Here is a 16519-nt window from a genome sequence, read left to right as displayed (position 1 = left end):
CTACGCGGCTAGAACTAACGCCAGCTCAATGCTCAATGGCTCCACCTATCTCAGGTGAATGAGGAGCATTCAAGAAAGAGCGAGTAACGTTGCCAGGCAGTGTAATGTCCAAAATAAGTTGATTCATGAATTGGAGTTCTATTTTGTACTTTACTGATCCAATTTTAAACAAACAGATGGTGATGAATTAATTTCTCATCCTCTCAACATTCTTCCTGGGTCAGAATTAACTTTTTTAAAAAAATCAATTAGGACATACTGTGAAGTGTTGAAAACCGCAATGCTGCCTCTGCTAAAAAATGCATTCTCTGCCGTTAAGAGGCTGAACCCTGTGAATAACTGCTTGGAAAAGATTCCTCGGATAGTTTAATTGTAAAATATAAAAAAATAAAAATAAAAAATCAAGATCCCCCAAAAATGGCTTAAGCCCATGGCTGCTTTCATCCTTTCCTTTCAATTGTTTATCAGCTTGAACTTGGTGATCTAAATTGTGAAAAAAAGAAAGCAGAGAACGATCATCGTCCCAATGTCTAGTTAAATTCTAAGGGGAACTATACATTTTTCTTAGAATGGAGCTGCTTTAGGACATATTTCCCTGTCATATTACTCAAAGAGGGATCTTCCCCCAGCAAATGCATATGAATTTTTTTCAAAGTAGAAAGCCTCAGTAATTTAAAAACTGAGGCTACTATTTATCTAATTACACTGCTACATTAGTAGAAAATAAAAAAGCCTTTATGGGATTTGGGGAATATTCTTCCACTCTGTATTTCCGTGTGAGTGAATTTCCTGTTTCGGAGGGAGTAGGAGCCAGGCGGCACTGAACATGTGTAGATGCTTAAAGCCCTGCACCGGCACCCATGCATTTTCTATAGCTGCAGGAAGATGCATTGCCACTCCATATACCTTGGGATGGAGGGCAAAAAGGAAGGAGATGGAACCTAAAGACCAAGTACCAATACCACCCCTAAACTGTGCTACTCTAGACAGCCACCTAGTCTGCCTAATGGCCTGGCCGGCATTGGCTACCCTCATTGTTCTCTCTGAGTGCGAGTCTTCTGCCTACAGCCTTGCCAGTGATGGGTGCTGTTTCACTATCACATTTTCAATAGTGAAGGACAGACAAGCTATGCAGGGAACCTGCCTGTCCCTAATGATTGAAAACACATTATTGAAGCACCACCTCCTCAGGCAGCCACCGTTTCCTCACGGATATCCTAACAATCATTGCACCATCTGCTTAATAATATCAGTTGGTACAATAAAATTAAGAACATAGAGGCCCTTTCACTAAAGCTTAGCATGCACTAACAGACATTAGCATATTCTAAGTGCCACATGGCTTATAGGTATAAAATCGGATACTCAGCATTTGCTGCACACTAATGTCTGTGAGCACTAAACATTAGCAAAAGGGCCCCATAATTATAATAAATCCTATTCTAATGACTAGCACCTAAAGGAAAATACTCCCTCATTCTGTAAATGGTCCCCATAGTTAGGCATGTGTGTAAATTAATTGGATAATTGACACTAATTACCAATAATTGGCCTTAAGTTCTAATTGAAGTTGATTAGGCCCGGATTCTAGTAACAGTGTCCCGAAGTTAGGTAAACGACCTACCACCGTCTAACTAACCAATCGGGACATTAAAAAAGACTAATGCGGCAATCAGCACTTATGTTGAAGGCACCGTTTACATGCCTTTGTAAGTGTCTAGGCCTAAGGATGCCTGAGGCTGACGTGGTTTAGGCTGGAAGTGGCATTAGGCGGCCTTAGGCAATCCTAGGTGCAAGACAGGCGCCTTAAATATAGGCCTGTAAAATGCTGGCATACATTTAAGGTGCCTGTTTTAAAAACAGCTGTGATTCTGTAAACGGTGCCTATGCATGATTGACAGGCGACTGGCAGCCATTTTTAGGCAGCCGTCAATTCTGGCACCGTTTATAGAATCCGGCCTTAATATATATGCATGTAACTGCTTTGCACTACTACTACTTAGGATTTCTATAGCACTACCAGACATATAAAGTGCTGTACACACCACACCTAATTTCTATGGCATGCAACTCCAAAGTGGATGTGGGCCTTATAGAATCAGGGGTGTACCAAGCAATTAGGTGCAGTGTTCTAGAAAACTGTCATTTACACACCTAAATGCTAGCATTTAGGTGCAAACATTTACATTAGCCTTTGCCTGGCGTAAATGTTCGCGCCTAAAATCAGGTGCAAAAATGAAGACTTAAGCTAGTAATTTTAATTGTTATTTATTAAACCAGTCCCTTAGGAGCCCTTTTACAAAGCCACAGTAGCGCATCCTGCACAACAAATGCGATGCAGCCCTCACTACTGCAGCTTTGTAAAAAGGGCCCTAAAGTGTAAGGTACACTTCTCCCTCTATAATTGGGGGGGGGGGATACATTCAGACAGCCCGCGAATACCAAAAAAAGCAAACAACTTTTTCCTATCATATTTCTCTCTGCACACTTTTCTCCGATGCTGCTGTTTGCTCGCCTATACTGAACCCACCCCCACGCTGAACTTTCTCGGTACTCCAGGATGATGTCATTTGGTGGGGTGGGGACTGTGCCATCAAGACAAAACCCGTGAATAATTAAAGTCGCGGATATAGAAGGAGAAGTGTATAAATAAATGTTCCTTTTTTCATTTCACAGAATACATCTACACAGCATCATAAAGTCGCATACAAACCTTCTTCACTTACTTTCAGTTTCCCGTGTAAGCACCACAAGCTTGCTCTGCAGTTTCTGAAAGCAATAAAAATTAAACCAAATGAACAACATGATGTAGGCTGCAGAAAGTGTCTCTCTCATAGAGGATAATTTTATAACAGGAAAGGCACATATGTGCATATGTTGTGCCTATTTTATAAAGGTAACATATTAATATATGTCCTTATATGCCTTTTTAAAAAAAGTACTCCTCCCTTCCCCTGGGAACTAGGTGCAGGCAATTCCATTCTATTCTAACCCTCACAAAGTTCCCTTCCTATTCTTTTTTCAGGTTTATATTTAAAATTTCTTATTGGTAGCAAAATATATACATAATGCATATTGATTTTTGAATGTAATAATAAACTACATAAAATATCTTGCTCATAAAATACAGTATCTGTATAAATAGTTAAATATACACTTACAGAATGAAGTAGCGTAATGTATGAGTGTGCAGGCAAAGATCAGCATGCAATATATATATATATATATATCTTCAGCTCTATGAAAAAAGTATTTCATTTGCTATTTGTATGTTAAATATTGAAATATATTCATTGAACCTCTTGGAATATCAATCATGGCTAGTAAACTGATCAGTTTCTCATCTTTGTTTCCATTTTTCCACTGCTTATTCTGTACCCAGCTCAACAATTTTAGTTTATATTGTTATAATATCCTACTTCAGGCAATGGTAGCTATCATTTTAAGTGAATTACATTATACTATCTCCTGATTTTACATTTGTTATCAGTTAACATTATTTTCTGTTTGTTAGCTTTATTAAGTTGCATTTTATTAAAAAAAACAAATAATAATTTATTTCAATTCCGCTTATTCCCCCCTTTTACAAAACCTTAGCATGGTTTTTAGCGCTGGCTGCGACAGTAACAGCTCCGACACTCGTAGAATTCCTATGAGCATTAGAGCTGTTAGTGCTGCAGTCGACGCTAAAAAACGCACTACAGTTTTGTAAAAGGCAGGGATCCTAGTCAACATGGATTCACTAGGGGTAGGTCATGCCAATCCAATCTTATCAGCTTCTTTGATTGGGTAACAGGAAAGCTGGACTCGGGAGAGTCTCTGGACATAGTGTACTTGGATTTCAGTAAGGCTTTCGACAGCGTCCCACACCGTAGACTATTAAACAAGATGAAATCAATGGGGTTAGGTGAGACACTAATTGCATGGGTCAATGATTGGCTGAGTGGAAGACGTCAGAGGGTGGTGGTCAACGGCAACCTCTCTGAGACATCGGAGGTGACCAGCGGAGTGCCACAGGGCTCGGTCCTGGGTCCACTCCTTTTTAACATATTCATAAGGGACTTGACCCAAGGGCTTCAGGGTAAAGTAACTCTATTCGCTGATGACGCCAAACTATGTAATATAGTAAGTGAAAGCAATCTACAGGATAGTATGACGCAGGATCTGCTTACGTTGGAAAACTGGTCCTCAACATGGTAGCTGGGCTTCAACGCTAAGAAATGTAAGGTTATGCATCTTGGTAGCAGAAATCCATGCAAACCTTACACCTTAAATGGAGAAACACTAGCTAGGACTTCAGAAGAAAGAGACTTGGGAGTAATCATCAGTGCAGACATGAAGGCCGCCAAACAAGTAGAGAAGACCTCATCCAAAGCAAGGCAACTTATGGGATGTATCAATAGAAGCTTCGTTAGCCGCAAATCTGAAGTCATAATGCCACTGTACAGAACCATGGTGAGACCTCATCTGGAGTACTGTGTGCAATTCTGGAGGCCACATTACCGTAAAGCACAGTTACTTACCGTAACAGGTGTTATCCAGGGACAGCAGGCATATATTCTCACATGTGGGTGACGTCATCTACGGAGCCCCAGCGCGGACAGCTTTTCAAGCAAACTTGATTGAAGTTTCAAGTTTGCACACTGCACCACGCATGTGCTAGCCTTCTCGCCCACTAGAGGGCACATCCCCACCTCGTGGTCCTCAGTTCCATATCCAGCAAAGAAGCCATCCCCGGGGAGGAGGGCGGGTTGTGAGAATATATGCCTGCTGTCCCTGGATAACACCTGTTACGGTAAGTAACTGTGCTTTATCCCAGGACAAGCAGGCATGATATTCTCACATGTGGGTGACCTCCAAGCCAACCAAAAAAGGGCAGGTGGGAAGATGGCAATTTAGGAAAACAGGTTACGTAACACCGACTGGCCAAACCGGCCGTCGCTTCTGGATAAAGTGTTCAGACAGTAGTGAGAGGTGAACGTATGAACCGAAGACCAAGTGGCAGCTTTACATATGTCCTCTATAGGCGTGGATCGGAGGAAAGCAACCGAAGCTGCCATCGCTCGGACCTTATGCCCCATGACTCGACCCGAGAGCGGGAGACCAGCCTGAGCGTAGCAAAAGGAAATACAAGCAGCTAACCAGTTGGACAAGGTGCGCTTGGAAACAGGGTGTCCTACCCGATTAGGATCAAAGGACAAAAACAATTGAGGAACCTTCCGATGAGACTTGGTACGTTGGAGATAAAAGGCCAACGCCCTCTTACAGTCAAGCGTGTGAAGCGCCGTCTCACCAGGATGAGAGTGGGGCTTCGGGAAAAATACCGGAAGAACAATGGACTGATTGAGGTGGAAATCAGACACATCCTTAGGCAAAAATTTAGGATGGGTGCGAAGAACCACCTTGTCATGATGAAACACCGTGAAAGGAGGATCCGCAACCAAGACTGCAGCTCTCTAATCCGACGAGCGGACGTGAGCGCAATCAAAAAGACAACTTTCCAAGTTAGAAACTTGAGGTGAGATTTGTCGATAGGCTCAAAAGGCGGCTTCATTAGTTGAGCTAAGACCACATTAAGATCCCAAATCACAGGAGGAGGTTTCAGAGGAGGATGGACATTCACAAGACCTCTCATGAAACGAGAAACCAGAGGATGAAGAGAGAGGGAACGACCCTCGAGATGTCGATGGAATGCCGCAATGGCACTGAGATGCACTCGAATGGAAGTCGTCTTCAGACCAGAATTCGACAGATGCAACAGATATTCCAGCACCGAAGACACGGGAACCGAACTCGGGTCCAGATGGTTCGAGGAGCACCAGGATGAAAATCTGGTCCACTTCTGGGAATAACAAAGCCTAGTCGAGACCTTTCGCGAGGCCTCCAAAATCTCCCTTACTGACTGAGAAACAGGAACCGAAGTCAAGGGGAAAGGAACCAAGCGGTCAGATGTAAAGACTGAAGATTGGGATGTAACAGCGAACCCTGACTCTGAGACAGCAGAGAGGGAAAGACAGGCAGAAGCAGAGGTTCCCTGACACTGAGTTGAAGAAGCAGGGAAAACCAGTGCTGTCTGGGCCAACGAGGCGCAATGAGAATCATAGTGGCTCCGGTCGATTTGAGATGCACCAGCGTTCTCAAGATCAGAGGAAAAGGAGGGAACGCATAAAGGAACCTCCCCTCCCAGTCGAGAAGAAAGGCATCGGCCTCGAGACGGTCCCGGGAGTACATCCGAGAACAGTAGAGGGGCAGTTTGTGAGTCTCCGGTGAGGCAAACAGATCCACCTGAGGAGTCCCCCAGCAGTCGAAGACCTCGCGTAGAACCCGGGAGTTCAGCGACCACTCGTGCGGCTGGAGAAGACGACTGAGTTTGTCTGCCAGACAGTTCCTCTCTCCCTGAATGTAAACCGCACGCAGGAATATATTCTGAGAGATTGCCCATTCCCAAAGGCGCAGGGCTTCCTTGCACAGAGGCCAAGAGCCCGTCCCCCCTTGCTTGTTTACATAATACATGGCCACCTGGTTGTCCGTCCTTACGAGCACTACTTGATCGTGTAGGAGGTGACAGAAAGCTCGAGCAGCCAGGAAAATGGCACGAAGCTCCAACACATTGATGTGACAAAGACGGTCCTCGGCCGACCATAGACCCTGCGTTCGAAGACCGTCGAGATGTGCCCCCCACGCATACTCCGAAGAGTCCGTGGTCAGGACTTTGCGATGCGGAGGAACGCGAAAGAGCAAACCCCCGGAAAGATTGGAAGAGTTGGTCCACCAACGGAGCGAGCGTCTCATAGAAGGAGTCACCGTTATTGGACGAGATATTGGGTCGCGATCCTGACGCCACTGCGAGGCCAAAGTCCACTGAGGAAGCCTCAGATGCAGTCGGGCGAACGGCGTCACCTGGACCGTCGATGCCATGTGGCCCAGAAGAACCATCATGCGCTGAGCCGATACAACAGGCATCAGCGAGACCTGACGACCCAACCGAAGCAGGGCCTCCAACCGTGGAGGGGGGAGGAACGCACGTAAAAGAGCCGTGTCCAGCACAGCTCCTATAAACTGGAGGGATTGAGTCGGGCACAAGTGAGACTTGGGAAAGTTCACTTCGAACCCTAGACCCTGAAGAAGTGCGATAGTCTGTTGGGTCGCTGAAATAACTCCCTCCCTGGTCGGGGCCTTGATCAGCCAATCGTCCAGGTAGGGAAAAACCTGCAGCCCCTGCGAGCGCAGGGCAGCCGCGACCACCACCATACACTTCGTGAACAATCGAGGGGACGAGGCCAGGCCGAAAGGGAGGACCCGGTACTGGAGGTGTAACTCTCCCACTTGGAATCTCAAGAACTTGCGAAAAGCGGGATGCACCGGAACATGGGTATACGCTTCCTTCAAGTCCAGGGAGCACATCCAATCCCCCTCCTCCAGCAGAGGATATAAAATCGGAAGCGATAACATACGGAACTTCTCCCGAACCAGGAATTGTTGAGCTTCCGGAGGTCCAGAATGGGGCACAAGTCCCCGGTCTTCTTTGGGACCAAAAAGTAACGGGAGTAAAACCCCCGGCCCCTCTGGTCGCGAGGTACCAATTCGACTGTCCGGAGGCTCAACAAGGCCCTGGCTTCGTCCTGGAGAAGGGCCAACTGGCTCCGATTGGGCGGGCAAGCCCCGGGTGGCATGTCTGGAGGCTGCACGGAAAAGTTGAGCGAATAGCCCTCTGAGACGGTCCGGAGCACCCATGCGTCGGACGTGATTTCTGTCCAAGCCCTGGAAAAAAACCTGAGTCGACCCCCGATGGGGAGAGGGTGTGGTGAATTTGCGGTGGGGGCCCGCCCCCAACCGCCCATCCCGTCAAAAGGACGGCGCAGGCTTGGACGCTCCCTGCGTGGCGGGCTTGGAAGGGCCTCCCCTGCCCTGTTGGGGTGGACGGCGGGGAGGAGGTCTCGAAAAGGCCGGCGTCGTTTTCTGGGGGTACCGCCTAGGGGGCTGCCGAAAGGCCCTTTGCGGTGTGGCCTTAGGCTTGGGGCGCACCAGGGAGGCTAGGGAGCGCTCTTGGTCCGAAAGCCTCTTGGTCGCCACCTCCAAGGAGTCGTCGAACAACTCCGACCCCACGCAGGGCAAATTCGCCAAGCGTTCCTGCAGATTGGGGTCCATCTCGAGGGTACGGAGCCACGCCAGCCGGCGCATGGCCACCGCACAGGCCGATACCCTCGAGGCGAGTTCAAATGCGTCGTATACCGCATGAAATAGGTATAGGCGCAGTTGGGAAAGATTCGACATAAAGGTGTCGAAGCGAACCCTATGGGAGTCCGGGATCACCTCCTGGAAGCCAGGAAGGTCCTTCACCATAGCCCGTAAGTATGACGAATACGAGAAGGCGTAATTAAGGACCCTGGTCGCCATCAGAGAATTTGCATAGAGGCGACGGCCAAATTTATCGAGGGTCCGACCCTCCCTCCCAGGAGGGACCACAGCAGACACCCTTGAAGGTTGCGACCTCTTAAGCGCAGACTCCACCAGGAGCGATTGGTGCGAGAGTTGCCCCTTGTCAAATCCCTTAGGAGGAATAGTCCGGTATTTTGATTCCATCTTGGTGGGCACTACCGCGACTGTAAGAGGGGCTTCCAAATTCCGTAGAAAGGTCTGATGGAGGACCTTATTCAGCGGGAGGCGGGGGGATTCCCGTGGGGGAGTAGGAAGATCCTGCTCCTCCAAAAATTCTTTAGTATAATGGGAACCCGCCAACAGGTCCACCCCCAAAGCCCTCGCCATATCATGCACGAACTTTGAAAAAGATGAAGTTCTTGCAGGAGGGGAGGGTGTCCGCGATCTCCCCGCCGAGCCGAAGGGAGAGGCCTCGAGGGAGTACCTCAGCTCCCTACCGGATCCCGATCCCCACGAGGCACGGTCCCGTGACCTCGAAGGGGTCGGGGAGCGAGCCCGCCTGGAAGAACCCCTGGGGGAACCCCCCGGGGTGCGGGGAATCGAGGCCCGTCCCTTCCGCCCCGGCGAGGAGGCACGGGAACTCTCCCCGATCGGGGACCGCAAAAGATTTGGATTATCCAGGCGGAGTTCCTCGACCCGTAAGGTCTCGCCCCCGGGAGGCGTCGACCGACCGCGCCTCCGAGGTGAGGCCCGAGACCGCTTGGCCTTTTTCGACCGGCGCCTCGCCCGAGGCCTGCCCGAAGGCGAGGAACCCCGCGAGGACGAGGTAGATGAAATCCTTCGCACCCAGCGCAGCTTGTCCCGGGACTGCACTCTACACTCAGGCTGTCCCATCGAGGTCGGGTCCGAGGGGAGCGCCGAGGTCGAGGCCGAGGGTGCCTCGGGAGCCGAAGCCCCGGTACCCGAGGCCGAGGTCGCCACCTGCGGGGCCGCCGAGACCGAAGCAGTCGAGGCCAAAGCCTGCTGCAGGTGCTCAATGGCCCCGGACAGCTCCGAGGAGATTAACGCCTGGAGCAAGTCCTGGAATGCCGGGATCGACAGCCCCGGCGGCAACACCTGTCGATGCTCCTCAGAGGGCGACCTCGGTCTCGAGTATTCCCTCGGGGCTATCGACTTAGATACCTTGGGCTGGGCGGAGGCCGACCCCCCCGCCGTCGAAGAGCCCGAGGATGGCTTCCTGGTTGATCCTGGAGCTGAGGAGGGAAGTGGAGACTTACCGAGGCCTGTTTGGTCGAGGCAACCGGCTTCGAGGGCAGCGAAGGTGTAGCAGAGGGACCCGATGCCGAGGCCGAAGCCGAGGCCGAACTCGAGGTCTTCCCCGTCGGGGTCTCGACGGCGAAAAGTTCCGCCATGCGGGCCTTGCGGCGTGTGAGAGCCCTTTTCTGGAAGGTGGCACACTTAGCACACGATGCTGTCGGGTGTTGGGGCCCCAAGCACCTTAAATAGCACCTGTGAGGGTCTGTGATCGACAAAAGGCGGTCACACCGACCACACTTCTTAAATCCCGTTACGGGCCGGGACATGGGCCCAAAACGAGGCCGGGAACAGACGAGGTTCCTCGGCCACGGCTACCGGGAGCCCCCGGAGCGATCGGAAAAGAAACACTTTTTTTTTTTTTTTTTTTGAAAAACAAAGAAAACAAGGAAAGAAACAGTAGAAAACGCAGCGACCGCGTCGAAAATCAGAACACAGCCGCGGCGACAGAAGGCAACACGAGTACAATTTTCCACAGGGCTTCTGGCTCCGCGGATGAAATTGAACTGAGGACCACGAGGTGGGGATGCGCCCTCTAGTGGGCGAGAAGGCTAGCACATGCGTGGTGCAGTGTGCAAACTTGAAACTTCAATCAAGTTTGCTTGAAAAGCTGTCCGCGCTGGGGCTCCGTAGATGACATCACCCACATGTGAGAATATCATGCCTGCTTGTCCTGGGATAAAGACGTGCTTAGAGTTGAGTCGGTTCAGCGGATGGCCACTAGGATGATCTCAGGGCTCAAGGATCTCTCGTACAAAGAAAGACTAAACAAATTGCAGCTCTACACTCTAGAGGAGCGCAGGGAGAGGGGGGACATGATTGAAACATTTAAATACATCATGGGACGTGTTGAGGTGGAAGAAGACATCTTCTTTCTCAAGGGACCCTCGGTCACAAGGGGGCATCCGTTCAAACTCAGAGGAGGGAAATTCGATAGTGACATAAGGAAGTATTTCTTCACAGAAAGGGTTGTAGATCACTGGAACAAGCTTCCAGAGCAGGTGATCAAGGCCACCAGCGTTATTGACTTTAAGAATAAATGGGATGCCCTAGTAGGATCCTTACGAGGGTCGAGTTAAGGAACTAGGTCATTAGTGCTCAGACTTAATGGGGTGGGTCAGTAGAGTGGGCAGACTTGATGGGCTATAGCCCTTTTCTGCTGTCATCTTTCTATGTTTCTATGTTTCTAAGCGAATTACAATAACATACATATCTTATCATAGCAATAAAACATCAATACTGTATATCACAAACATTACAGAACTGTTAGCTGCCAAAATATCCTTTACACAAGAAAGGACAGGTGTACAATTCAGAGAATCTGCTACAAAGATCATTCAGTCCAATAAAATGCTTTAAAAAAACATATGAGTTTTTGGCAGCATTTTAAATTAATTCAAATTATTTAATCTTAAAGAACCTGGTAAAGTGTTCCATAACTGTGGACCAGCCACCGAAACAGCTGTAGACCATGTTTTCATATAATATATCTCATAATCATTTTAATATATTTAAATACTGTACCTGCATTTATAGTTTCTATATTGTTTACATATATTTTATTGCTCACTTTGTCAGCTAGCATGTCAAATATTTTAATAAAGATTGCTCGCCACACCAATTCCTGAAGCCCACGTGCTGTCTTTTTGTGTTGCACTGGAAGTGCATATAATGTTGCTAAGCTCTAGTCTCATATGGTCAGACTGTTCTCGTATGTTGTACACAAAGCATACTCTCCATCCCTCTGTTTGACTGCAGTGGTTGTAAGGAATGCAGCACAAGACAAGTAAAGTATACTAGCTCATGGCTGGTTTCTGCCAGTCCTGTCAACTCACCAACCCTGTCTTTAAGCCAAGCTCATTCAGTCAAAAAGCAGGAAGTTTTTCTTTTTATTTCTCTAAACTAAAGCTAAAAATTTTAAATTCTTCTATCTGGACCATGGCTGGATGGATGGGAGGTGAGATACTGGACTGTACAAATGCAGGTACAGTATTTAAATATATTAAAATGATTATGAGATACATTATATGAAAACATGTAGGGAAGGGTCAGGAGAAGCGTGAGAGTCAGATGTTGGATGCAGGCCAGCTGGAGGGAGGATGGATGCTGGGCACAGGAAATGGTAGGGAGAGCTGATTTGTGCTGAAAAGAGAAGAGATGCTAGGCATAGGAAGATGGGGGTGAGTCTAAAATGGAGTAGAGTAAAGAAGTGGCCTAGCGGTTAGGTCTGCAAGCTCATTACCCTGGGCAAGTCACTTAATACTCCATTGCCCCAAGTATGTCAGTCAGATTATAAACCCACCACGAGAAATAGGGCAAAATACTTGAGTACCTGAATATAAACTGCTTAAGCTATAAGCGGTGTATAAATGCTAAAAATAAAGAAATAAAATACTGGATGCAAGGGAAAGGCAGTGGAAAGGGGAAGGAGGGAACGATGCCTAGAGACAAAAAAGGGGGGCAATGGGAAGAGGAAGAGATGCCTCTAGGCAGAGAAAAGGTAGGGAGAGGAGAAGAAATATAGGGGAAGGGAGAGGTAAGATGAAGTCTGATGAGGACCAGCCAGCACGGTTTCTGCAAAGGCAGATCTTGTTTGACGAACTTGCTACACTTCTTCGAGGGAGTAAACAGGCAGATAGACAAGGGCGACCTGGTCGACATGGTATATCTGGATTTTCAGAAGGTGTTTGACAAGGTTCTGCATGAACGACTACTTCGGAAAATTGCAAGCCATGGACTCGAGGGTGAAATACGCACATGGATTAAAAACTGGCAGTATCATAGGAAACAAAGAGTGGTGGTAAATGGACAATACTCGGACTGGAAGAGCGTCACCAGTGGGGTGCTGCAGGGTTCGGTGCTTAGACCCTCGATCTTCAACATATTTATAAATGATCTGGAAATTGGTACGACGAGTGAGGTGATTAAATTTGCGGACGATACAAAGTTATTCAGAGTAGTGAAGACACAGGGGGATTGCAAAGATCTGCAACATGACATAATCAAGCTTGAGAAATGGGCATCGACATGGCAAATGAGGTTCAATGTGGATATGTGTAAAGTGATGCATGTCGGTAACAAAAACCTCATGCACAAATACAGGATGTCCGGGGCGGTACTTGGAGAAACCTCCTAGGAAAGATACTTGGGAGTTCTGATCGACAAGTCGATGAAGCTGTTCGCGCAATGCATGGCGGCGGCATAAAGGGTGAACAGAATGCTAGGAATGATAAAGAAGGGGATTACAAACAGATCGGAGAAGGTTATCATGCTGCTATACCGGGCCATGGTGCGCCCTCACCTGGAGTAATGCGTCCAGTACTGGTCGCCGTATATGAAGAAGGACATGGTACTACTTGAAAGGGTCCAGAGAAGAGCGACTAAAATGGTTAAAGAGCAGGAGGAGTTGCCATACAGTGAAAGATTAGAGAAACTGGGCCTTTTCTCCCTCAAACACAGGAGATTGAGAGGGGACATAATTGAAACATTCAAGGTACTGAAGGGAATAGACTTAGTAGATAAAGACAGGTTGTTCACCCTCTCCAAGGTAGAGAGAACGAGAGGGCACTCTCTAAAATTGAAAGGGGATAGATTCCATACGAACGTAAGGAAATTCTTCTTCACCCAGAGAGTGGTAGAAAACTGGAACGTTCTTCCGGAGTCTGTCATAGGGGAAAACACCCTCCAGGGATTCAAGACAAAGTTAGACAAGTTCCTGCTGAACCAGAACGTACGCAGGTAAGGCTAGTCTCAGTTAGGGCGCTGGTCTTTGACCAGAGGGCCGCTGCATGAGTGGACTGCTGGGCACGATGGACCACTGGTCTGACCCAGCAGCGGTAATTCTTATGTTCTCAAAAGAGCAAGGGGGAAGGAAGAGATGCTTCAAGCAGGAAAGTGTATGATGGGCCAAATGCTAGAGACATCAATCAATTCACATAGATATAAGATCAGATACCATAAACCAGCCCAAACTGATACGTCTGTTGGCTTTATGTTCAGGATCATAAAAGGAATCCAGGAACATAAGACATTAGAGATCAAGTACCGTACTATGGAAATCCTAAGAAAGCATGTAAAAAACTTGAGCCATAAGCTTCTACCATCTGTTAGCTTCTGATCACTCAAACTCTTAAGCTTGAAACTAGCCTTAAACAGGCTGTTCCAACTAGATGGAACAATATTGTATCATTCAACGATTGGTTTTCTAGTAAGCCTAGTCCACACTCACACACACGACACAGCAGAAACACTTTGGAAAGTGTTACAAAACCTTTTATTTGTGTACAGCTCCGAAACTCTGAGCCTGTGAAGAAACAAGACTCAAAGAGGGTCTTTTACTACGGCACGCTAGCCGATTTAGCGCACACTAAATGCTAACACACCCATTATTTTATATGGGTGCATTAGCATTTAGCACGTGCTAAATCGGCTAGCACGCCTTAGTAAAAGACCCCCAAAGTAACTCTTACTTCAACACAAGGACTTCAATATTTCCATAGACTGAGTCTCTTATAACAAAGTGCTTTAGCAAGCCCAACTATTATGGATTCAGGCTTTGTCATGCTCCAAAACTCTGCCATATACAGTAGTTTTTCTTACACACCCACTCAGCAACCCAATCAACTACCATCTCACCTCTCTCTTACTCTTTTCCTTCCCAGGGCTCTGATGCAGCACACCGCTAGAAAAGTTTTCTTTCTGAGTTTGCTCTGCTCATTAAAGTCTCTTCCTTGACCTTTCTCGAATAACAAGGCATATATCCTTCTCCATGCCCGAGTCCTGCCCCTCTAACAGCAGCTTCGTCTGAGCAGCAAAGCTCAGTGTATTCTGAGACAGGTAGTTCCCCCACTTTTGTCTAGTGCCCTCTGCTGCCCAGTTGTATAACTGCAGCCTTAGTGAGCAAAAACCCAATAATCCCTCACAAGCATCTATAAAATGCAAGTATCAATACATAAAAACTTAACACTTCTTAGTCAACTGGCAACTGAATTCAGCTATTAAAAAATACTGCAGAAGCTGCTTTTGATTTAAATTAGCTACCTTTTATTGGAATGCTTTTGATAATTCACTTATATTTCTAGAATTTTGCAAGCTTTTATACATTTGGCTCCAATATTGTTTTTATTAACCTTTATTTCTATGCATTCAAGTAGATTAACATAGCAACTACACACTTCTGTTTTAATTGCATCACTGAGCCAGTGGATTATTTTGGCTATGTCTTTCACATACTGAGGTCTGTAATTGCTTCATTTTATTTTGAAACAAATAAAGGCTCATTTTCTTAAGTTATTTTTTTCTCCTATATTAACTCATTACTGTTGCATTATACTAGTGATAATGCTATTATAGAAATGCATGGGCAAAACTACTTTGCCCATGACTGAAGTGCACTCAAACACAGGGGCGGGATGTAGGGGAAAGGGTGTAATTGTGACAGCCTTGAGAACAGAAAAAATTTGCCCTGACTCTAAATAAAAAGACAGATATCAGAGATTACAAGCCTCAGTGAATTCTTCAAATATCAGTGATGCCTTTATTTAAATTCACCCTCAGTGCAAGAGAGAGGTCAAACATACCTTTGAGACTTTATATTTCTGACCACATTGGCATAAAGTACAGGAGCAACAGTGAAAAGAGCATTAAAAGTCAGACTAGCGCCCAATTATAGAATTGCCCCTTTAGCCCATAAAGCTCACTATCAGGCGCAGTCTACACTTGGCATCTTTGGTTTGTACCAGAAGCAATGGAGGGTGAAAATGACTTGTCTAGCTTTCCTGGCTTTGATTCGATTATTACAGAGCTGACACGTTACCCAGGGAGGCTTTTCAGGTCTGTGGTCTGTGCCCTGAGAATGGCAATGACAAATCAAGATCGTTTTCATATGTAGTAATGCATCATACTTTATGCTATGGAGCTCATTTTCAAAAGAAAGCACAAATTGGCACTTGGATAAGAACATAAGAATAGCTTTATTGGGTCAGACCAATGGTCCATCAAGCCCAGTAGCCCTTTCTCATGGTGACCAATCTAGGTCCCTAGTACCTGGCCAAAACCCAAGGAGTAGCAACATTCCTCCAGGAAATTATACAAACCTTTCTTAAAACCAGCTACGCTATCTGCTCTTACCACAACCTCTGGCAATGACTTCCAGAGCTTAACTATTCTCCGAGTGAAAAAATATTTCCTCCTATTGGTTTTAAAAGTATTTCCCTGTAACTTCATCGAGTGTCTTTGTAATTTTTGACAGACTGAAAAATTGATTCACTTGTACTCATTCTACTCCACTCAGGATTTTGTAGACTTCAATCATATCTCCCCTCAGCCGTCTCTTTTCCAAGCTGAAGAGCCCTAATCTTTTTAGTATTTCCTCATACGAGAGGAGTTCTATCCCCTTTATCATCTTGGTCGCTCTTCTTTGAACTTTTCTAGTGCTGCTATATCTTTCTTGAGATAAGGAGACCAGAACTGAACTCAATACTCCAGATGAGTTTGCACCATGGAGCGATGCAGGGGCATTATAACATTCTTAGTCTTGCTAACCATCCTTTTTTTAATAATTCCTAGCATCCTGTTTGCTTTTTTAGTCACCGTCGCACATTGGGTGGAAGGTTTCATCATACTGTCTAGGATGACACCCAGATCCTTTTCTTGGGTGCTAACCCTCAAAGTGGACCCTAGCATCCGGTAACTGTGATTTGGCCTATTCTTCCCAATGTGCATCACTTTGCATCTGTCCACATTAAATTTCATCTGCCATTTGGACACCTAGGCTTCAATTTCCTAAGGTCTGCCTGCAAATTTTCAGAATCCACATGAGTTTTAA

At 46.6% G+C, this 16519-nt stretch overlaps 1 protein-coding gene across 2 annotated transcripts in view; it reads right to left on the bottom strand.

Moving 5' to 3' along the window:
- VPS8 (VPS8 subunit of CORVET complex) overlaps positions 1-16519 on the bottom strand; it is a 755312-nt gene that overhangs the window by 303691 nt on the left and 435102 nt on the right. For both annotated transcript variants that reach the window (XM_033944522.1, XM_033944523.1), the window contains one exon: positions 2727-2769. In XM_033944522.1, the coding sequence (XP_033800413.1) occupies positions 2727-2769 (43 nt within the window). The remainder of the gene's footprint in view (positions 1-2726; positions 2770-16519) is intronic.

Source organism: Geotrypetes seraphini, chromosome 5 (assembly GCF_902459505.1).
Source record: "Geotrypetes seraphini chromosome 5, aGeoSer1.1, whole genome shotgun sequence".
Taxonomy (NCBI): Eukaryota; Metazoa; Chordata; class Amphibia; order Gymnophiona; family Dermophiidae; genus Geotrypetes; species Geotrypetes seraphini.
This window is presented reverse-complemented; position numbering and strand designations above follow the sequence as displayed.